General features: G+C 39.0%; 1 protein-coding gene across 30 annotated transcripts in view; it reads right to left on the bottom strand.

Annotated features, from left to right (window-relative positions):
• Positions 1 to 24322, bottom strand: part of camta1b (calmodulin binding transcription activator 1b) — a 694205-nt gene that overhangs the window by 9831 nt on the left and 660052 nt on the right. For 13 of the 30 annotated variants that reach the window (XM_073917042.1, XM_073917031.1, XM_073917032.1 and 10 more), the window contains 10 exons: positions 8311 to 8471; positions 7786 to 8000; positions 7611 to 7689; positions 7206 to 7533; positions 6448 to 6872; positions 5823 to 5977; positions 5477 to 5723; positions 4813 to 4884; positions 4684 to 4704; positions 3805 to 4004 (listed from right to left, as the gene is read on the bottom strand). In XM_073917042.1, the coding sequence (XP_073773143.1) occupies positions 3805 to 4004; positions 4684 to 4704; positions 4813 to 4884; positions 5477 to 5723; positions 5823 to 5977; positions 6448 to 6872; positions 7206 to 7533; positions 7611 to 7689; positions 7786 to 8000; positions 8311 to 8471 (1903 nt within the window). The remainder of the gene's footprint in view (positions 1 to 3804; positions 4005 to 4683; positions 4705 to 4812; positions 4885 to 5476; positions 5724 to 5822; positions 5978 to 6447; positions 6873 to 7205; positions 7534 to 7610; positions 7690 to 7785; positions 8001 to 8310; positions 8472 to 24322) is intronic. The other 17 variants (XM_073917049.1, XM_073917050.1, XM_073917054.1 and 14 more) reach the window with 2 other exon arrangements.

Below are 24322 nucleotides of genomic sequence, written 5' to 3'. Positions count from 1 at the left end.
TATAAATGAGTGTGTGTGGATATTTCCCAGAGTTGGGTTGAAGCTGGAAGGCTGCGTAAAAACGTGCTGGAAAAGTTGGCGGTTCATTCCGCTGTGGCGACCCCAGATTAATAAAGGGATTAAGTCGACAAGAAAATGAATTAATAAATTATTTAAATTATATTTAAATTACTTTCTAATTGCTTTGTCTAAAAGTAATCAATAATGAAAACTGAATAACTTATTACAAGTCCACAAATTCATCAAAATCTAATTAATAGACACAGCACTTAAAATCCATATATAAATCTCTGCACAGACAATACAAAACCCTTTAACCCTTTAATAACGCTTAACAATGTTAAACATATATCAACCCAAAACATTTTAAATTAATAACACAAAAAAATGAATAATTAGATTTCTTTTGATCTAGATCAGGGGTGGCCAACCCTGTTCCTGGAGAGCCACCTTCCTGCAGATTTTAGTTGCTACCCATATCAAACACACCTGAGCCAATTAATTAGGACCTGAACACCACGTGATAATTACAGGCAGGCAGGTAATTATTAAAACACAAATTCTTCAAAATAAAATGATGAATAGACTTGGGCCTATTGGTTTATGTGCAATGTTTATATATTTTATGTTCAGTATATACAGGTCGCGAGTCACTAAAATTGTTATTTTGGGGGTCATGGGCTTAAAAGTTTGGGAACCCCTGTTGTATAGACCTATGGAATTCATGTACAAGACATTTATTTACAAGTAATTTATATAAAACTCAGGTATGTTTTAAGTAACTAATTAAATTACCTCAAATGAAAATTAATTCCTTAATTAACTTTTTTTTTTTTTTTTGCAGAAAAGTTATTTGATTTAACTAGAAAGTCACCCAACCTTGCGTCCAGGGGAGTTAATTTGCTTAACTCTTTAAGAGTACACACTTAGCTGATGATTGATTATAAAGCTTGTTTGGCATGCTGTCCCACCAGAGAGCCCTGAGCTCATAAGATCCTCGAGCCCGGGGCTCCCTCCCGTTTGCAGGGCGTGAGGGGAGTTTGAGCTGAGATAGATCTCGAGAACTCCCTTGCTGTAGTAGTTAATGAACAGATAGTGATTGCTTTTAAGAGATAAGTACTTACTAGGAGCATTTGGATTAGTCAATTAACTTTAGTTGTATGTTTTTGGACGGTGGGAGGAAACTGGGGGACCCAGAGGAAACCCATGTGAGCACGGGGAGAACATGTAAACTCCGCACAGAAATGTTGGCCGGCTTATTAAGAACTAGAACCAGTGATATTCTTTCTGTAAGGCAACAGTGCTAATCACTGAGCCACTGTGCCACCCATCTAGGAAAGGAAGAGGAGTAGGGGTGGAAAGGGGATTCTTCAAAACGAAGAAGGCTGTTATATGGAACTTAGGGTATTTATAGTGGCTTAGGAATCGTCTGATTGGTGAATTATAAATTGGATAATGCGCAAGCTATCATAAGCAGGTGATCCTCTCGTAATTAGTTTATAAATAAACTTCACTTAATAGCTAGCCTCCGTTTTATGTTTATAATTTCTAAACCTCTCACCAATCCGGGTCACGGCACCAATATAAACCCCATGGTTCTAATCCCGTCACTACATGCTGGATTCAAACCAGCATCTCCAGTATTGAGTGGAATGAAAGCATACAAACAATTAAGGATCAAACTGCTATAGCTGCAACAGGTTGTGTGACAACAAATGGCAATGAAAAATAATGATGATTCTAAGTGATATACTTAGACTCAAACTGTTAGTGAAGTAAATCATTTCCTGGGGTCCAACTGGCACTGTTTCAATGACAGATTGTCTCTTAAAGCAAACAGGAGGGTTTGAATGCTGCCATTCTTCAGAAAGTGGACTTGGCAGAGTGTCACATTTGAAGTGTTGGTGTGTACTTAGTAATTCATCCAAAGCGATAGCAAACTTTAGAGGATGAAAACACCAAGGTCTCTGTAGCAACTTAGGGTGAAATATGCATAACCTTGTGGAGATTGAACACATAAGGTGGCTTAGTAAAAGTATGTGTGGTGGTGAAATTCTGAAAGATATTTTGTTTAGCTGACAATTAATTTAGAGTACCTTATTAGTACGCTAACATTTTAAGTCACAATACATTTAATACTAAACTACACTGAAAACTATGCACATTGGGGAGCAAACAGCTTGTCAAGGATCAAAACTCATCCGTTTTTAATTAAATAACTTTTGTTTTAGCTTGCAGACATTTAAAGACAGATATTTACTAATAAAACAAAACATTTGCGGTTTGGAAAATACACACACTGATGTTTATGGAAGACGGCAAGGATATTCATTACACATAATCTGACAATGTTTGTTATTGATACATAGATACAGGGGCGTTGCTGGCTGGTACAGGCCCTATGACGACAATCTTGAAGAACGTGGGGGGCGGACGATAGTGGAGAGCTGGGGGTGGAGGTTTAGGGGTGTTGTGGATGGAAGTGGTTGTCGCAGACTAAAGTGAAAAGGGAGGGGGGTTGTTGTAGCGGAGGTGGTTTTCGCAGACTAAAGTGAAGACAGGAGGGTTGTTGTCACAGTCGCGTACGAAAGTGAAAAGCGGGGGGTGTTGTGGACAAAAGTGAAGAAAGGGGGTGTGGGGGTTTGTGGAGGGAGGTTTATTGGGCCCGCTAATAGTTACTCTTGGGTCCCCAAAATGGTGTGGACCCTTAGAATCGTTCTAACTTCCCCCCACCAAGTGGTGCCCATGCACAGATAAACACTATTTAGGTAACTAGGATGTTCACTCTGTTATTTTGAGAGACGTTGATGAATTTATGTGTTGTAAATCCAGCAGTTCTAAACACTCCATTGCAGCGCATGGGGCTCACAGCAAGAAGGTTGCTGGTTCGAGTCCAGACTACATCACTTAGCATTTCTGTGTGCATGTTCTCCCCGTAATCACGTGGGTATCCTCCGGGTGCTCCGGTTTCCCACACAGTCCAAAGACATGTGGTACAGGTGAATTGAATAAACTAAATTGGTCGTAGTGTATGTGTGTGAATGAGTGTGTATGGATGTTTCCCAGTACTGGGTTGCAGCTGGAGGGGCATCCACTGTGTAAAACATTCATTCATTCATTTTCTTGTCGGCTTAGTCCCTTTATTAATCCGGGGTCGCCACAGCGGAATGAACCGCCAAATTATCCAGCAAGATTTTACGCAGCGGATGCCCTTCCAGCCGCAACACATCTCTGGGAAACATCCACACACACATTCATACACAACGAACAATTTAGCCTACCCAATTTACCTGTACTGCATGTCTTTGGACTCTGGGGGAATCCCGAGTACCCAGAGGAAACCCCACGTGAAGCCAGGGAGAACATGCAAACTCCACAGAGAAACGCCAACTGAGTCGAGGTTCGAACCAGCGACCATGCGACCTTCTTGCTGTGAGGCGACAACACTACCTACTGCGCCACTGCCTCGCCTGTGTAAAACATACGCTGGATAAGTTGGCGGTTCATTCCTTTGTCGCAACCCCTGATGAATAAAGGGACTACGCCGAAGGAAGGAACATGAAAATTGTTTTTAACACTTGATCTATTATTTTAATGAGAACCCTATTATTATTTACAGTAAATAACTCTTAAATGCATAATTCCCCCCATTATTTCATTAATAATTTGACCAATGGAGCCGCCAAAGTGCTGGAGCCATACCAATTTCCATATACTAATTTCCTTTTATAAATTCTGATGTGTTATAACAAAGGCAATTGATATTTATCCCACTAGATCAGCTTTGTCCTAAATGCTGTGTACCTGAGTTTGTGCTGCACCAGTGCAGCTGCAGTGGCTCGGCTGCGTGGGTTCGGTCGGCCAAGCTCTTTGTAGCTGCGGTAATATTGCTGGATCAGCACGGCTGCCTTGCGACTTTGCTGGAACTTCTTCTGTTCGTGGTAGCTGCGGAATTTACTCTGGATAAGGATGGCGGCCAGCGTCATCTTCTTATAAAGTGCATACTGCCAAAAGGGACAGAAAAATACATTTGAGATCTGTAGCAAACTACTCCATTAGCCACTTGGCTAATGCAAAACATTTGTCAACATTAGTTTTTTACGAGTGTTCTTGGCATAGTGCTAAGTGGATGCTAGGCCACTGCTTAGTGGCACAGTTCAGAAGCTTAAAGGGATAGTGCACCCAAAAATGAAAATAATGTTATCATTTACTCACTCTTAACTTGTTCCAAACCTGTTTAACTTCTTTTTTTCTGTTGATCACAAAGCTAGAAAGCTGGCAACCTTTAACCAATGAATTCTTTAGTATTGGTTTTTCTTAAATGGAAGTCGATAACCAGTTTCCAGCTTTTTTTTCAATCTTCTTTAGTGTTCAGTTGAATAAAGAAATCCATAAAGCATTGGAACTACTTAAGGGTGAGTAAATTGTCATTTTTGTGTGAACTATATTGTTATAGATGTAGTTTGAATCCCTGTGCAAGTCTAGGGATTATTTTCTGCTTTTTTATTGGTTCATATGTGAGGCTGCTAAATAGCTAATCTGTTCTTACGAAGATTTAAGTACAGTTTAAGCTTGTATTCATTTTTGTCCACGTACAAGTTTTGTATTTAGTATTATTAATAAGCAAATAACAATCTTCCAATTCAAAGCAGAAGATGTTATAGATGAAACAGGAAGAGTTACCTTCAAGGCTATCCATGTCAGCTTGAGGGATAGAGAGAGGGAAGTATTGAGTGCATTCTTGTAAAGCCTTTAATAATTGACCACTCAGAAGTGTACAACACGCAGATGTTTCTGAGTGTCTGAACTCACCTGTTTGTACCTCTTATAACAGCGCTGAATGACAGCAGCTGCCAGTTCCTGCTGCTCCCGAAGTGGCCGACCCTGCAGGACGGGGGAAGAGGGGGATAAGGTAGGGTGGAGAGGACAGGAGAGAGATTAGTGTTCACAGGGAGGCCTGATAGGCCACAGCGATGATGGCATCTGATTCCTTTAGTGCCTGGCCAAGGTGTCCTCTTAGACTGGCAAAGTTGCGTCGATATGCTCTGAGACCTGGGAGAAGGTTATTTGTCAGAGCACGGCGCGCCAGCAGAACACAGGGAGAAATCTGCTCTGAACAACCAAATGTGGTGTGGACTCAGGGATATCTGCGCATCCCATTCAGACAGACAGATAGAGGGAACAATGCAATCATTCCTTACAGCAAGGCCATGCTAAGCTCAAGCAAATATCCCCATGCTTGTCAACAACACTGACCCTATCTCTGCCTTTAGAGCGCACACCACAACAATCATATCACCTTTCACGACACAGGACTGCAAAGATCCGGATGAATCATTTACCTTAACTTCAGGAACACCATACAACACAACACAGTACATCTAGACCTTTGAAACTGGACCATCACAAACACTGGCAACACACCACCAATAACCAGCATGGGTGACTCTGGCACCTGGGTGAAGCCCTGCCCTACCTTGTACTTGCGGAAAGTGTTCTGGACCTGGCGAGCTGCCTCATAAAGTTCCCTCTGTTCAGGATCCGACAGGGCCAGCTGGGTCAAGTCACGCTCCTCCTTGTTGTGGGAGGCATTAAGGAGCGCAGTCCATTCAGCAGGGGACTGAATGCCAAGTTTCCCAAGAGGGCCGTCAAGTTCTGGCTGTGCTCCACCGTGGACCGTTCCCAGGCCAGGAGAGGAAGTTAGAGGCTTGTTAAACAGGAACCTGGGAACAATTGAGGGAAAATTACAAACAAGGACCAAAAGAGTTTGCAACTATATTTGTGGAGCACAGATTTATGAGAATGCATTTATGATGAATAACCTCTCTGCATCTCCAAGGTAACTGGCCAACCAGCTCATAGTACTGCTGACTCCAACACCGTCGAGAGAAGTGTCTGACGCAACAAAGTTTTCCCTCTTGATCCGATCGGATGTCGCCTCGATAACTTCCTCAGCTAAAGTCATCATGTTCATATTCTGAAACAAAGAGTTGGGAACTTTCAAACCTGCACTAGTAACTTGAGATGTTTAGTAAGTCCAAAAAGCGGCTTGCAGTACATGGTATATAAGATTTCTAACAATAATGCAATCGAGATACCAGACAGAAGTCAATGTAAGTGGTCAAGATCTGTCAGACTTGATTTCAATCCTATAGCACAGCTCCAACCCTGATAAATACAACTAAAGCAACTAAGTAGGACCTAAAGGCGCACTTGGTAATTTAAGACAGGTGTATTTGATCAAGGTTCCAGCTGAACTCTGCAGGAAGGTAGATCTCCAGGAACAGGATTGGACACCCCTGTGCTATAGGATTGGAATAAAGTCCGACAGATCCTGCACAGATCTTTCTGTCTGGTATCTCGATCTCTGGTATCGGGGATATGGCACCCCTGCTATAACGAAACAAAAGAAACCATTTTGACAGTCTTTGAGACTCTACGGCTCACCTGCAGGTCTCCTGTGTTCTCCAGATCCTCCTGGCTTGTCCTCAGATCAGAGATTGTTCCCGCACTACCAATTTCTCTTAATCTCAGTCTATTCGCGAGTCTTTCCTTGCCAAGTCCTGTAGTTGATACTCTCCTTCCTGCAGCCTGTCTGGAACCCCAGCGCCCACCTCCACAGGTTGAGCCCACTTTATTCTGAGACTGTTCACCATCTCCTTGCTCTTTCTCCACAGCAGAATCCCTCGGCTTGGAAGGGCACGTTTTAGGCTTGTGGGAATGTTCTTCTAGTCCAAGAGGGGCAGAGCAGGATTTGCTGGGATGACTTTGCAGGGTTTCAGGGTTGGGTTTGTGTTTCTTGCTTAACGGAGCGTCCCCGTGATTAACGCTGCTATAGAAACTGGATGGCTCCGACCTGGGTCTCCTTAAATCTGCAAAGGTATAAGGAAATTGCCTTAGAGGAAGAGTGGTTGATTAAATTTGTCAAAGCCTATTTTGTACATGAAAGGTCTTATATAACAAGTTATTCTTAACCTTATGTAAGTCAGACACTCCAGGATTTCACAATTTAACACCATTCATCATTCAATTGAACACAAAATCAAGCAAATGTTGCAAATCTTTGTTGATTGACAACATTTTTTATGGAATTTGCTGGTATGTAAAGCTTCGAGTTGTCAGTACAAGCTTCTTGTCAGGTGTGACAAGACATGTAAAACTTTTTTGAAGTAGCGACAGGCTGAGAAGAATTAACCTGAACTAACCTGAGCTTGAGCTGGAAGCAGAACTAGCGATGTTGCTTTCTTTCAGTCCTACAGAAGTAGCCTCTGCACCCCAAACATTCATCCATCCCTCTGCAGCTGAGGCCTCGGTAGACGGTGAGAAAGGCATGCTGGGAGTTGTAGTCAGTGCTCCTGACTGCTGCTCCTCCCTTTGAAGGCTTTCCAGACACTCTGCCAGCTTGGTGTGGCCACGGGAGCGAGCGATAGCCAGTGGTAAGCGACCCAAAGAATCTGGGATAGCCAAAGCCCGCCGATCCCACTTATAGAGAACCACTGCAGCCTCCATATGACCCAAAGCACAAGCCCACATCTGAATAGAAGAGTTACATTCTATATTAAAACAACTCATCCAAACTCGGTTTTTGTGACAAAGTTGTCAACACTCACCAGTGGTGTGCAAGAGAAATGATCCACATTTAGAGGGTCAACTTCAAGTTCCAGGTCAATGCTGTCTGCATGCTTGGTGCTGTTAAACAAGCAGCGTAAAGTATAATTCAGTGCCAGAGTGATGGATATGCAATAAATATGGGCATTTAGTGCCAGTATGCAATCAGTTTCTCACCGCCACTTGATAAGTGTTTGGATAAGCGTGGTGTAGCCCTGGGCAGCTGCCAGATGAAGAAGAGTCATGCCCCGGAACGTCTTGGAGTGGATCAGGTGTTTGGATTTGGCCCAGCAGGCTCGGTTCATCATCTTTTCACAAACGACCACCACACGGCTTTCGAATGAGCTCCCAGCCGGAGCTTGTCCCTGGCTCTGACCCTGAATTGGTGAGAACTAAAACACAGAATCAAAAACCAAGTCAATTTTTATAAGCAGTATGTAATGTAACGGTAATGTCCAGTAATTTATGAAAGAGTGGGAACCTGAGTGGGAATTCTTTGACTTTAACTAACCACAATGCTGAATTTTCATGACCTACAGCTGATGTCAAAATTATTAGCCCCCAGTGACTTTTTTTCCTTTTAAATATTTCCCTAGTGATTTCCCTTAGTATTTCCAATAACATTATAGGAGCCATAGACCTTTTTAAATGATATTTCAAAAATTCTATGACCTGCAGGAATCCTGAGTGAAGATTTGATACCTGTGCCTGTTCAGAGTTGCTTCTTCCTCCTTCTCCGGTTGTGGTTCCACCACTTTCGGATGTTCCTCCTCCACCTTGTTGCTGCTGCTGACCGGCCATCTCTGCCATCCTTCGCTCCATCTGCTCTAGGCGTTCCAGGATGGACATTCTGAACTGGTTATCTGCATAAAACACAAGAAGAATTTAGACAACAAATTAATAATGCAACAGATTTGAAACACATTAGCACTTTAATATCAACACATCGAAATGAACTTTATATATATATATATATATATAGAGAGAGACTATCTTACAGAATTATTAGCCCCCCTGTACTTTTTCCCCCAATTTTTATTTAATGAAAAGAGGATTTTTTTCAACACATTTCTAAACATAATAGTTTCAATAACTCCTTTATAATTTTTCAAAACACTAGTATTCAGCTTAAAGTGACATTTAAAGGCTTAACTAGACAAGTTATGTTAATTAGTTAAGTCTTTTGTATTTCAGTGGTTTGTTTTATCAGTCAATCAGAAAAAAAACCTTGAAGAACTAATATTTTGACGTTAATTTTTTTTCTTTCTTTCTTCTTCTTCTTCTTCTTCTTCTTTTTTTTTTTTTTTTTAATAAAAACTGCTTTAATTCTAGCCTAAATAAAACAAATAAGACTTTCTACAGAAAAAAAATAACATTGGAAATACTATGGAAAAATGTCTTGCTCTGTTAAACATCATTTGGGAAATATTTGAAGTAGAAAAAATAATAATTTTGACTTCAGCTGTATATCATTTATGGCTAGCAGAAGGACTTTGACCATCTTTGAGAACCATATATGAATCATCTAAATTGTGTGTTTGTAAACATGTATTTTTTATTGTATTATAATTATTATTGTTTTTTTATTTTATCATTATTTAATGTTTAATATTTTAATTCATTATTAGTTTTATTATCTATTTATTTATTTTTTATTAATTTTCATACATTTTTTTAGTTATGTGATTTGAATATGTGGGGCGACACAGTGGCCCAGTGTTGCCTAAAAGCAAGAAGGTTGCTGGTTCGAGTCCCAGCTGGTCAGTTAGCATTTCTGTGTGGAGTTTGCATGTTCTCCCTGTGGTGGCGAGGGTGCACTAGTTTCCCCCACAGTCCAAAGACATGCGCTATAACTGACTGTAGTATATGTGTGTGAATGAGTGTGTATGGATGTTTCCCAGTACTGGGTTGCAGCCGGAAGGGCATCCGCTATGTAAAACATTTGCTGGATAAGTTGGCGGTTCATTCCAGTGTGGTGACCCCTGAGAAAGGGTCTAAGCCGAAGGAAATTTGAACGTTTTCTAGATATGTTTGCTGTTCTGTAGGCATTTTTGCATTGCTATTGTACGCCTGTTATAGTTGTTATATATATGTTCTATGAATCTTCCCCTACTTCAAAGAAACAGCAAATTTTTTCTGAAATCAGTTTGTCAGCAGACATCTCGAAGACTGTTTGTAAGAGCTTGCAATTGAAATGTTTTAACCCTAGTAGGTTTTTCAAAGAGGTGGAATATCACTGGCATGAATAACAAAAATATTTACATTTATTGTTTACTCTTTGTACATCGCAAAATGCACAGTACAGACTTGAAATGTAATGGGGATTTCATTTTAATATACTATAATTTCTAGAATTCCATCAACATTCTACACACAATCACCATAGTAAAAGCGCTACAGAAATACAAATGAACAAATTAAACTGAATATATTCAAAATATATATTTTTTAATTTCTCAAAAATACATTATAAACGCAATCTAATTTATAAAACTATGCAAATATAATATGTTGAATAAGAAAAATTATGTTGATGATATTGATGAAATAAAAACATAAGGAAAAAAGGCCAATAGAATTACTTTTAAATGCACAAAATATAAATGATACAACTATGAAAACAAATGTTGGCATTTCTGTGTGGAGTTTGCATGTTCTCCCCGTGTTGGCGAGGGTTTCCTCCGGGTGCTCCGGTTCCTCCCACAGTCCAAAGACATGCTGTATAAGTAAATTGGATGAACTGAATAGTGTATGAGTGTGTGTGAATAAGAGTGTATGGGTGTTTCCCAGTACTGGGTTGCAGTCGAAAGGGCGTACGCTGTGTAAAACATTTCCTTTAATAGTTGGCGGTTCATTCCACTGTGATAAGTAAGGGATTAAGTGGGAGGAGAATAAATTTGAATGTGTTTTCTGGATATGTGTGCTGATCCATAGGCATTGTTACATTATTATTGTACGCCTAGTTGATGGGAGTATATACAGTATACAGGAGGAGGAGAATGAATGAATGAATGAATGAATGAATTAATAAACAAAAACATATTGAATAAGATAAATTATGGTGATATTTAATGCAAATAAAAACGTAAATGAGAATAAAAAATAGAAAATTGTTTGACTTTTTAAATGCACAAAGGAAACAATTAAAAATATATATTTAAAATATACTATTTATTTTCTATTTTTATTCTTTAAAATCACTTCCATTCATTGTTAAATCTCACTGACCCATATACATCAGTCTATGTGAGACAGTCTCTATCCTGCACATCCTTTGTCTACTTAAACAACAGTAACAAAGACAAAAAAACAACATGCTTTTTGGAAACTTGACTTTTTTTTTTGTGTGCGCTCGAGCTCATAACGTGTTATTTTGTTATTAACGGCATCAAAACAAGACGAATCAAGACCAATTCCTCGCACATACAGTACCATACTGACACCAATTCAGTTTCAAAGCAGATGAATGAAAGCGAACCCAAATCTAATGAATGAACGCTCACAAAAAAAACGCATCAGCTTCTGTTTTTTTCCAACAAACATCCACCCTTGCAGACAAAAAAAAGAGCAGCTCGGAGTGGAGCTCCAGTGCAGCTTTGTTCAAACACTACTGCAGTGTTGGTGCAGTGCAGATGATGTCATTTCCACCTGCTGCTGGCTGGCTGTCTCTCTCTCTCTCTTTCTCTCGCTCTCTTTCTCTCCACTCAGAATGCGGCACACGTTCGCTCATGTAGGCTGGGGGAGGGGAAAAGGGGAGGAGGGACCAAATTGCTCTACAACAGGGCTGTGACATAATCAACGCTCTACTACACCTCCAGCAGCCTGGAGACGACCAATCAGACGCCGGCAGACTAGCCAGGCAACAGAACGCTTTGTGTCAAACCTCAAACTGTTGAGGGGCAGCATTTCAAAACACACACACACACACACACACACACACGGACCTAACTCATGTTTACTAGCGAAGCGATGGAAAATATGCTTACAGGTGAATACTAGGTATCTGGTAATTGGTCACAAATATCACTGGTCTTAGATTTTTGCATATATTAAGCTGTTGTCTTAAGAGTTTTCTTTTAAATAGGAATTTGGTACTTTTTTAGTCATTACGAAAGTGGCCCACTTTACCTGAATTCCTATTCATATTTTATAAAGACATTTTTAAAACATTTTAATTGTTTGTGATGTTTGATTATTGCATGTATTAAGTTTTTATCTTAAGAAAAATTAGGAATTCAGGTAAAGTGGACCACTTTTTTTGTAGTCATTTCAATGTAAAAAGGTGGCCCACTTTACCTGAATTCATATTAATATTTTATAGAGATTTTTAAAACACTTTAATTGTTTGTTATATTTGATTTTTGCATGTATTAAGTTATCTTAAAAAAAAAAAAAAAAAAAAAGGAATTCAGGTAAAGCGGACAACTTTTTTTGTAGCAATTTCAATGTAAAAGGTGGCCCACTTTACCTGAATTACTATTAATATTTTATAAAGACATTTTAAAAACATTTTAATTGTTTGTAATGTTTGATTTTTGCATGCATTAAGTTGTTAATAAAAAAAAAATCAGGTAAAGTGGACCCCTTTTTTGTAGTCATTTCAATGTAAAAAGGTGGCCCACTTTACCTGGAATCCTATTCATATTTTATAAAGACATTTAAAAAACATTTTAATTGTTTATAATGTTTGATTTTTGCATGTATTAAGTTGTTATCTTAAGAAAAAAATACCAATTCAGGTAAAGTGGACCCTTTTTTGTAGTCATTTCAATGTAAAAAGGTGGCCCGCTTTACCTGAATTCCTATTTAAAAAAAGCTCCAAAGACAACAACTAAATACATGCAAAAATCAAACATCATACAGTCATACTTGAGTCCAAATACCTTGAATTCACCTGTATACAGTCTCCTGTAAGCATATTTTCCCACTCAATACATGCTAAAATCATGCAATGATATAATCTCCAACAGGTAAGCTAAACTTTTAAATATTAACTTAAAGAAGGCTAAAGCTCTTCAATAAAAACAGAACTCTAAATCCAACTCAATGAATAAAATCTTGTGTTTGTGTGTGCTTAAATCAGACTTACCGCTTTCCAAAGTATCCCCTAACAATCTTCACAAACACACCGACAAAGATGAAGCATAAACTAATCCAAAGGTGTACCAAAAGAAAACATCCTCCCATAAAAACAGACTGCCAATCGGAGTTACCGTTTTCCAGCTGATGTTACATCAGTCTTCACTGTTGGCCTGGATGAAATTTCTCCCGGTCAAGCGGACCTCATGCGGTCGAGCCTTGAGCGAGAGGACTAAACTCTCTGTTCGCTGGATGTTTGAGTATCTCATGGTAATATCCTAATGCAGAGAGCCCGAGCCGGTTTCTCTATTTCATCACAGTTGCATCATGCTCTTGAGAGTGGGGGCTTCTGCACCACTTTACAGCTACAAGCGCAACAGGGGCTCAAAATCACTCACTTGTTGAAGAGCTGTTGCGGTTTTATTGTTCCTGAGATTGGTAATAAAGAGACTACGGGGCTTTAGAGTCATCAGAAATTAAACAAGCGTTTGACAGTGTGTCCATATGGCTAGGAATGATTATTGCACATTAAACTGCACCTGCTGACACCGTTGCTTTTGCATATTGGGTAAAAGTGTGAAAAACGAGCGCAGAAGGCCGGGTTGAAGCACTTGGAGTGCTCTACGATGAAAATAATAAATAATAACACTCCATAATTCGCTTCAAATATCGGCTATTCACTGCCTGAAGATGACTACTATTGAAAATAGGTTTTATTTTGCTTATTTTATTGTTTATTAATTGACGTTTGGCTTGTTACTGGGATTTTTATGCAAAACTGTTTTGTTTTTTATTTGTTGTTGTATATTTTATAGTACTTTCTAGTCTAAGAAAAGCACATCATAAATAAAATGTATTACTAATATTATTTAAGTGTGGCTCAGCTGTCGCTTCACTGCAAGAAGGTCGCTGGTTTGAGTCCCAGCTGGCAATTCTGTGTGGAGTTTGCATGTTCTCCCCATGTTGGCGTGGGTTTCCTCCGGGTGCCTTGTGTCCAAACACATGCACCATAGGTGAATAGGATGATCTGAATTGGTTGTAGTGTGTGTGTGTTTGTGAATGTTTCATAGCTGGAAGAGCACCCGTTGAGTAAAACATGCTGGAATAGTTGGCGGTTCATTCCACTGTGGCGACCTCTGATAAATAAAGGACTTAGCCAAAGGAAAATTAATGAATCTTTGCATAATTATTGTTTTATTGACTATTCTGGTGAGAGTTTTGGCTTGTTACTGGGATTTTTATGCATATCTGTATTGTTTTTTTAATTGTTGTTGTATATATTGTAGCACTTTTTAGTTTAAGAAAAGCTCATCGTCAATAAAATATGCTATTATTATTTAAAGGTGGCTCATTTGTCACTTCATTGCAAGAAGGTCGTTGGTTTGAGTCCCAGCTGGGCCAGCTGGCAATTCTGTGTGGAGTTTGCATGCTCTCTCCATGTTGGCGTGGGTTTCCTCGGGGTGCTCTGTGTGTCCAAACACATGCACCATAGGTGAATAGGATGATCTGAACTGGCTGTAGTGTATGAGTGTGTGTGAATGTGAGCATGTTTCATAGTGGCTGGAAGAGCATCCGTTGTGTAAAACATATTCTAGTATAGTTGGTGGTTCATTCCACTGTGGCAACCTCTGATGAATAAAGGACTAAGCCGAAGGAAAATGAATGAATCTTTGCATAATTATTGTTTTATTGACTATTGTGGTGAAACTTTAGGCTTGTTACTTGGATTTTTATGCAAATCTGTATTGTTTTTTATTTGTTATTGTAAATATTGTAGCACTTTTTATTTTTAAGAAAACCACATCATAAATAAAATGCATTATTATTTCAGTGTGGCTCAGCTGTCGCTTCACTGCAAGAAGGTCGCTGGTTTGTGTCCCAGCTGGCAATTCTGTGTGGAGTTTGCATGTTCTCCCCATGTTAGCGTGGCTTTCCTCCGGGTGCTTTGTGTGTCCAAATTGTATTGTGTTTTATTTGTTGTTGTATATATTGTAGCACTTTTTCATTCATTCATTCATTCATTTATTTTGTCGGCTTAGTCCCTTTATCAATCCGGGGTCACCACAGCGGAATAAACCGCCAACTTATTTGTACATAGCTGATACCTTTCCAGCCGCAACCCATCACTGGGAAACATCCACACACATTCACACACACACACACCCATACACCACGGACAATTTAGCTCACCCAATTCACCTGTACCACATGTCTTTGGACTGTGGGGGAAACCGGAGCACCCGGAGGAAACCCACGCGAACGCAGGGAGAACATGCAAACTCCACACAGAAACGCCAACTGAGCCGAGGATCGAACCAGCGATCTTCTTGCTGTGAGGCGACAGCACTAGAAAAGCACATCATAAATTAAATGTATTATTATTACTATTTAAGTGTGGCTCAGCTGTCGCTTCACTGCAAGAAGGTCGCTGGTTTGAGACCCAGCTGGCAATTCTGTGTGGAGTTTGCATGTTCTCCCCATGTTGGCGTGGGTTTCCTCGGGGTGCTCTGTGTGTCCAAACACATGCACCATAGGTGAATAGGATGATCTGAATTGGCTGTAGTGTATGAATGTGTGAATGTGAGAATGTTTCATAGTGGCTGAAAGAGCATCCATTGCATAAAACATATGCTGGTATAGTTGGTGGTTCATTCCACTGTGGAATAAATAATAAATAAAGAACTAAGCCGAAGGAAAATGAATCAATCTTTGCATATTTATTGTTTTATTGACGATTGTGGTGAGACTTTTGGCTTGCCTCTGGGATTTTTTTTTGCAAATCTGTATCGTTTTTTATTGGTTGTTGTATATAAGCTGCATTATTTATGTGTTGTATATCTTGTAGCACATTGAGTTCAAGAAAAGCACATTATATATGTATTAATATCATTTATTCAGTAATAACTAATTGCATCTTATGTCAAACAGTTAAAAGGATAAAGTCTAATGCAATAGCGAGCTGAGAAAATCGGATATTTATAATGTTTGTGTCGGATTCAATGACTTATCGAACAACTGGATGATTGCTATAAAAATTTCCCTCCTGGGCATATCCGATATTTGCGACATCTGAGCTCGGAGAGCTTATTGACTCTCATTTTTAAATTTTTTTTTAGAGTTTAAAATAACCAGAGCTCATGCTGAGCATTTCCACAAGGATTTGCTTTAAATCTATAACAGACTGATATCCTCTGTAAGTCCGTTGCCATAAATGCATCGAATAGAAATGGAAAATCAAATGTCCTTTTCGACAGGATTTAGCTGATAACTTGCAATGATTTTTGTCTTAAGGGGATTTAGCTCACCACAGAAATCAAAGCTGGGATAACAGCTGGTAATACCATGGACATTGGTGGATCTGGTAGATCATGACTGCTTGTTTGGGATAGAATTGAACAGGTGAGGCTTCAATGATAACGCTATGATTTTTCTGTCAGCTACAATCCCTTTAAACATATACAAAAGGTTCTCATCTAAAGCAAAGCATCTTACAAACAGTTCAACAAAGTCACATTCAATATCTCCGAATGGAGATATGAACTGCCTCAGACTAAACAAAAACAAACAGCTCCCAGGACAAAGACTCGGAGCACTGGAAACAAAAGCGCTCCTGTTGTTTGTGTTTTATTGCTTCATTTCTGAGTTTGGTCAGGTTTTTATGCATATGCATCTTCAAGTAACAGACTTTTAATAACAGTGTTACTTAAAATACTAGAGTATATCCACCTATTAAAAAAACATGACTTTAAACTGACTGAAAAAGTAGTCGGTGTCTGTTATGAATGACCATTGCAAGTCAACGCACAAAATGAAAACACAGACTCTCCGGAGAGAGTAGTAAACCCTAATTACACACTAAAGTAAAAGTAAGCACAACAGCACTTGCTCGGATTATCCAATTTAGCTCCGGCTACATGGAGAATATCCAAAAGAAAAAAAAAAGTTTAATCTCAATCGAGAGCAAATAAAACGGCACAGATGAGACAGATCTGTGTGGGCGCTCCATTAGCGGACTCAAGCCCTGACCGCGATTCCTAGAATTCCACAGGAAATCTCATCAAAGCAGAACAAGAACTTTGAACTTCAGATTTAGGGTTGATTACTGTGACCTAGTTACTTGTTTCCTTGTAAAGGCATGCAGATAGCCTGGAGAAACATACACACAAGTTACTCGGTGGACTTAAAATCCTCTTAGAGGTCGATGTTATGAATTTGGCATTGCAGATTGCAATTTCACACACATACACGCACTAATAAATGGATTGTTGCTGCTTGTTCAAACTACTGCTGTATTAACATAGTTCTTGAGGTTACTTTTGAGATAACCGAATTGTTTTATGTTCAGTCCACTTAACCTCATGGATTTGTTTTGGGACAACATGAAGAAATTGTGTGGAATCCCGCAATTTTTCAGGGCAGATAAGTCGACTATAATAGTTCTTCTTTATATTAATAATATTAATAGTAATAATAATAGTGAAGACTAAAGTTGTCAACAGGTTGGCAGAATGATTTACTAGCAAAGCAACCTGACTACAGCACTAAATTCTGAACAATGCTTAAAAGAGGGTCAACTTCATGGCACAGTATATTTGTCCTCTCCCTCTGGAGAGCTTATCAGAAGAAGGGCACCAGTCTGATCCTGTCAGCATCACTGTCGCTGTCCACTGCCCGTGGTGCTGAAAACAGACGCACTACACCTGACTGACTCACTCAACCCACATGCTTCACATTGGAGATCTCAGGGAACACGGGTTGGTTAAAGTTCACAGGGGTTTAAACATATAGTCATTATTTCCCAAAACTTCACAGAATATCTCACTAATACATCAGCATCGGGATGATTAAAATCTATTCAGCGTTTAAAATGCTAACAGAACAGACACCTGGAGTGCGGAACTACACGCTTTCTGAAAATAGACTATGCTAATATGAAACAAAATAATAATAATAATGCATACCAACCCGAATCGGCGAACGTGTTGTCTGTCACTCGCACATGTTCCCTCTTATCCAGCGTCAAACTAACCGCAGGAGCCGCTTGGCACAGGAGCCAACAACAATAGAACAAAGTGTAAGTGCGGAGAGTGTAGGGAGAGAGATAAAGACCCCTCGTCCCCCTCCTCTACACCTCCTCCTGTTCCCTCCTCCCCATCCCTGCTGCTGCCGATGCTTTATCTCTTCACCGCTCGCTTATGGAGACGCGCGGAGCTTCATCCGCCGCAGGTACGCGCTTTACGCACCGCTTTACGCGCAGTCGTGCGCCACCGGCTGGCTCTCCAAACACTCGCACTCATCACAGTCCAAACTGCGTTGAAAAAAAGGCGAAGTTTGTTTGTGCGCCGCGTGTTTTGTTTACGCGCTTCGATTTCATAGCATTTCACGACAGCGTCCGGACGCGAAGCACTTCGCTTGTGAGGTTTGACCATAACCGCGCGAATCTGAAGTCGTGTGGTGGTTGGATGTGGACGTGTTTTTCTTTTGGGAGTGGCTGGCAGCGAAACACAATGGAGCCGCTGCGTACGCTCTTTTAACCGCTTGGAACAATGTGGCGGCCGGTTTCGCGACAGATTTGTGTCAACGGGAGGCAGCTTCACTGCTCTCGTCCCCTCTCAGCCTCTGTCCTGTGGTTCAGTACCTGCAATGCTGCAGATAAACTGTTTTTCTCCTCTCTGCATTATGACAAATCAGGCCAGGCGGTGTGTCGTTCAGTGCCACGCACATATAACGCGCTGGATGCACGCAGACGGCATGCTGCGAGATCTCCTCTCATAACGTCTGGTCGCTCTTTTAAGCGTGTTTTCTTTTCATTCACAAAATTCGCGTATGTACGTCTGTACCTACGATTTGCTTCACATCTGGATTGCTTCAATTCTTATCTGTGCACTGAAAAATGATTCATTGGATTTACTACATTTTTCTAAGGTAAGTGGTTGCAAACAGTTTATATGGGCCTTATTTAAACAAACAAATTTCATTTAGTAATGTTCAACTTCATTAGTTTGTTTAAATTCAGCTCATATAGTTTATATGAGCTGAATTTAAACAAACTAATGAAGTTGAACATTACTAAATGGAATTTGTTTGTTTAAATGAGGCCCATATAAACTGTTTGCAACCACTTACCTTAGAAAAAAACAAAAACAAATTACACTCTAAAAAACACGGGGTTATTTTTTCTACCCAAATCTTGGGTTGAGGCATTTGGGGGTTATTTTAAGAGGGGTAGTTTTACCCAGCTCTTTCGGTCAAATCAACTCACAGCAGGGGCTGACTGGGATACCACATATTATATACTAATTTGTTTAAATGCAATGAAAATAGTGTAACATAAACGCAGATTCCTTGCATTTTCAGACGATTAAAATGAGATTTATGGTCATAGCAGCCCTTAGTCAGACCTTTCTGAATTTTTTACATTTCTTATTAGCACCTTTGGCGACACAGTGGCCTCGGCTGGGTCAGTTTACGTTTCTGTGTGGAGTTTGTATGTTCTCCCAGCGTTCGCATGGGTTTCCTCCGGGTGCTCTGGTTTCCCCCACAGTCCACAGACATGCGGTACAGGTGAATTGGGTAGGCTAAATTGTCCGTAGTGTATGAGTGTGAATGAGTGTGTGTGGATGTTTCCCAGAGATGGGTTGCAGCTGGAAAGGCATCCGCTGCATAAAGATGGGCTGAATGAGTTGGCGGTTCATTCCACTGTGGCGACCCCGGATTAATAAAAGGACTAAGCCGAAAAGAAAATGAAACTAGCATCTTTTGTACACCTGTAATCAAAGCTGCACATCCCCCACCGTACTTCAGTGAGGCAAAGTCAAAACAACACAGTTGCTGGGTCATCTTTTGCTTGCATTTTTGGATCTTTAACCTATTATTTAAGTAAAAATAAACAATTATTGGATATAAAAAACAACCTTGGGTTTATTGAACCCTTCATGTGTTCTGTCCCATATTTACCCAGCAATAGGGTTAAAAACAACCCAATTTGGGTAGTTTTTAACCCTGTGTTTTTTTAGAGTGTAGTAAAAAAATGTCCAGTGAAAGTTTGACGAAGTACATCAAGACAAATGAACAACAACAACAAAAAATATTTGGATGTTTGTTAGGTTAGGTTACACTCTCAGAAAAAAAGGTACACGGTGGTACAAATAATGTTCCTTAAGGAACAGTTTTGTACACACACACACACACACACACACACACACACACACACACACACACACACACACACACACACACACACACACACACACACACACACACACACACACACACACACACACACAAAAATTGAGTTGAGTTTAATTGAGTTAAAATATTTGATGCTTTGTTTGGTTAATTTTGAAACTTTATTGGGTTATTTATTAATAACTCAACCAGTTGGGTTACATTTTTGGTGCTTTGTTGGGTTATTTTTAGCATTTGTTGTGTTATGTATTTAATAACTCAACCAGTTGGGTTAAAAATGTTGAATTTCAACAGTGAACTGATTTAACTAACAGAACAGCTCTATTATTATGCGTATGTAATGTTGTTTTTGCGTTACAAAGTTTATTTTAGCTCTAATGCAATAATATTGTTATTTTTTTATCAAAATACCTCACGTCATGTTTGTTATATCCATTTTTTTTTAGATTAGAGTAGATTAGATTAAACTCTATTGTCATTACACATGTACATGTACAAGTACAATGCAACGAAATGCAGTTTAGGTCTAACCAGCAGTGCAATACCAGCAAGTGCAGGTATAAGTTATAAAGTGCAGTTATAGAAAAACTATATAGTGATATTTACAGATGGATGAACTATGAACATTATATACAGGTTATATTAGCTATGAACAGAGATTTACAATAAATGAATATATGTACAGATTGCTATTAATAATCAGAAGTGTGCAGATAAATAAACATGATTACAAATGGATATGTACAGTGGGTGTGTACATAATTACAATTACATAATTATGTGTACATAATTACAGTTTTACCAGCACTCCTAATTTGATGACTCTTAATTTTGATGATACAAACGTGCGCTTCATAGCCTATATACGAATAAAAGCGCTTTCTCTACCTCCGTGTTCATTTCTACAGTTTTTTTTTTTTGGAAGAAATGATACACATATTTGAGATATTAGCGGTTAAGCTATTTTTTTTGGCAAAATAACCCAACAAATTAGTTATTTTTGTGACCCAAACTGTTGAGTTAACCTTAACAACTCAATGGACTGGGTTAAAAAACAACAACAGCAGGTTGGTGCCAAAACAACCCATTATTGGATTACCTGTTGGGTTATTATTTAACCCAGGCATGACCAACCCTGTTCCTGGAGATCGACCTTCCTGCAGATTTCAGTTGCAACCCATATCAAACACACCTGCCTGTAATTATCAAGTGCTGTTCAGGTCCTAATTAATTGGTTCAGGTGTGTTTGATCAGGGTTGGAGCTGAACTTTGCAGGAAGGTTGATCTGCAGGAACACCACTTATTTAACCCAACTGTTTTAAGACCTTTGTAAAAGTAGTACCTTATATGGTACAGAAAAGACCTCTTATGATACTTTTCTCTATCTTTAATGGTACAACTGGAATGAAGGTACGCAATTGTTCTTATAAAAAAGGTGTATAAGCGTTGGACAACTCCTTTATTACAATATTTATGAAAATTAATATGACTGAAGAGGTAGGAAGTGATTTATGAATAATTTCCATATTAAAACATGAATAATCATTTAAAAGCACAAGTTTCAAGAAAGCAGCACGGTGGCGCAGTGGGTAGCACAATCGCCTCACAGAAGTTGAATGAGGAGGCATGTGGACATAACACAACATCTAAATCCAGTATTTTAGCATGCAAGTTGCTAGTAATGTTGGAAATCTACTAGCCACAGTGGCTGGTGATCCAAAAAGTTAATGTCAAGCCCTGAATTTAAGGAATTATTATTATTAAGTGTCCACCCTCTCCAAATAAATGTATAAAACAATCAATAAAATGTCAAATATACAAGTCACGGAAACACCTTTGCTTTAGTATATGCCTTATTTAAATATCTAATGGCTGCTAGTGTGAAATTATTATTATTTTTTTGTATCGTTTAGTTTTACAGCCTGATACTAAAAAACCTGTGACCAGAAGGAAAGAGCTGAAACCCTGAGTGTAGGGGATGAGCAGTGTCACTTCAAATTGAATTTGTAATTCTCTTTAGCTGATTGCTGCACACAGCCCCCAGATTGGCTATAGTGACACCCCAGTCAGCTTACTGGACCACTTAACTATCTGATTTAGTGTTTTTATTCTTTACAGAGAGACTCCCAAACCATGACACCAAAGTAAAGGATAAAACAGATTCAAGAAAAGCATGATTAAAAAAAACATTGGTATCTCTGTTTACATAATTTGCACAAACAAGCCCATTTCCCTAAAGTAAAGTAAATATCAGCCCTCGTTACTGTAATGTAAAGTGAAATATGGTTCAAATTTAATGATTTCTAAGACTTAATGAGAACTAGGAGACACAGTAGATGCAGTAATAATGAAGTTGTTTTGTTCCACATTAAAGTTGTGGGGGAAATGTACTTTATTATGTTAATTTTATGCAAAATACATTTGAGTGAAGTTTAGGTTTGAGCTTTTTTCCTCCTGGCTTTCTTATTTGCGAAATGCTAAATATAAAGCAACCTTGAGATTTAGTGAAGGCACTAGATAAATTATATATTTTAAGCATGATTTATTTATTTATTTATTTATTTATTTATTTATTTATTTATTTATTTATTTATTTATTTATTTATTTATTATTCCAATTGCAAGACTACAAGTCTATGTATTCTTTATAAATGTTAGTTTAAATGTAAGTATAGACTGGTTGCACAGGTTGCACAATCACCAGCGATCCAGGCTTATAGATATCTGGGAATCATTCACTCTCACTCAGGACTACAAATCTGTCAACATATGGACTACAAATCCTGTCATGCACCACACACTCACACCTTTTCTGGTTTTCCTGCTGATTCCTGACATACAACTGAAGCTGTTCAGAAGTGATTACATGGACTTTAAAAGCAGCACAGACACACACACACACACACACACTCGCACGTGCACGCGCACGCGCACCAGCACACACACACACACACCAGTTGTTGAGTCTTGGTTATCTGTACTGTGAACTTTACGACGCGATTTCCTTATCTTGCCGTGTTAGACCCTTGCTTTGTTCATTCATTTATTTTATTTTCGGCTTAGTCCCCTTATTAATCCGGGGTTGCAACAGCAGAATGAACCGCCAACTTATCCTGCATATGTTTTACGCAGCAGATGCTCTTGCAGCTGAAACCCATAACTGGGGAACATCCACACATACTTATTCCCACTCATACACTACAGACAATTTTAGCTTACCCAATTCCCCTGTACTTGCATGTCTTTGGACTTGTGGGGGAAACTGGAGCACTCTGAGGACACCCACACAAACTCGGGGAGAACATGCAAACTCCACACAGAAATGCCAACTGACCCAGCCGAGGCTCGAACCAGCGACCTTCTTGCACTGAGTCGAACATGCTACCCACTGCGCCACCGCGTCGCCCTAAATTGATCCATTTGTACCATAAAAAGGTAACTTTTTACAACAGTACCACCTATAATTTATAGACTCAGCAAATGTTGTAAATAATGCTGGACGGCCTATGGATGAATATATTAACAAAAAATATGCACATGGACAAGGCCTGTCTCTTTAATTTCCTTCAAGAATGGAAAAGCATCCATTTGGCCGCCTTGTTTAAAATGCTTAAAATGCTATCATTTAACAACAACAATATCATCATCATCATCGTTATCATCATCAACAACAACAACAACAACAACAACAACAACATCATTATCATCATCCTCATCTTCGTCATCATCAAAAACAACAACAACATCATCATCATCATCATCATCATCGTCATTATCATCAACAACAACAACAACAACAACAACAACAACAACAACAACAACAACAACAACAACAACAACAACAACAACAACAACAACATCATTATCATCATCATCATCTTCGTCATCATCAAAAACAACAACAACATCATCATCATCATCATCATCATCATCATCATCATCATCATCTTCATCATCATCATCATCGTCATTATCATCAACAACAACAACAACAACAACAACAACAACATTATCATCATCATCTTCGTCATCATCAACAACAACAACAACATCATCATCATCATCTTCATCATCATCATCATCATCATCATCATCAACAACAACAACAACAACAACATCATTATCATCTTCGTCATCATCAACAACAACAACATCATCATCATCATCATCATCATCTTCGTCATCATCAACAACAACAAACATCATCATCGTCATCATCAACAACAACATCATCATCATCATCAACAACAACATCAACATCATCATCATCATCATCATCATCATCATCATCATCATCAACAACAACAAGAACATCATTATCATCATCATCTTCGTCATCATCAACAACAACAAACAACATCATCATCATCAACAACAATATCATCATCATCAACAACAACATCAACATCATCATCATCATCATCATCATCATCATCATCAACAACAA

The sequence above is a fragment of the Danio rerio genome, chromosome 11, assembly GCF_049306965.1.
Source record: "Danio rerio strain Tuebingen ecotype United States chromosome 11, GRCz12tu, whole genome shotgun sequence".
In the NCBI taxonomy this organism is placed as follows: domain Eukaryota; kingdom Metazoa; phylum Chordata; class Actinopteri; order Cypriniformes; family Danionidae; genus Danio; species Danio rerio.
The sequence above is the reverse complement of the archived record's forward strand: the minus strand, read 5'-3'. Positions and strand labels throughout refer to the sequence as shown.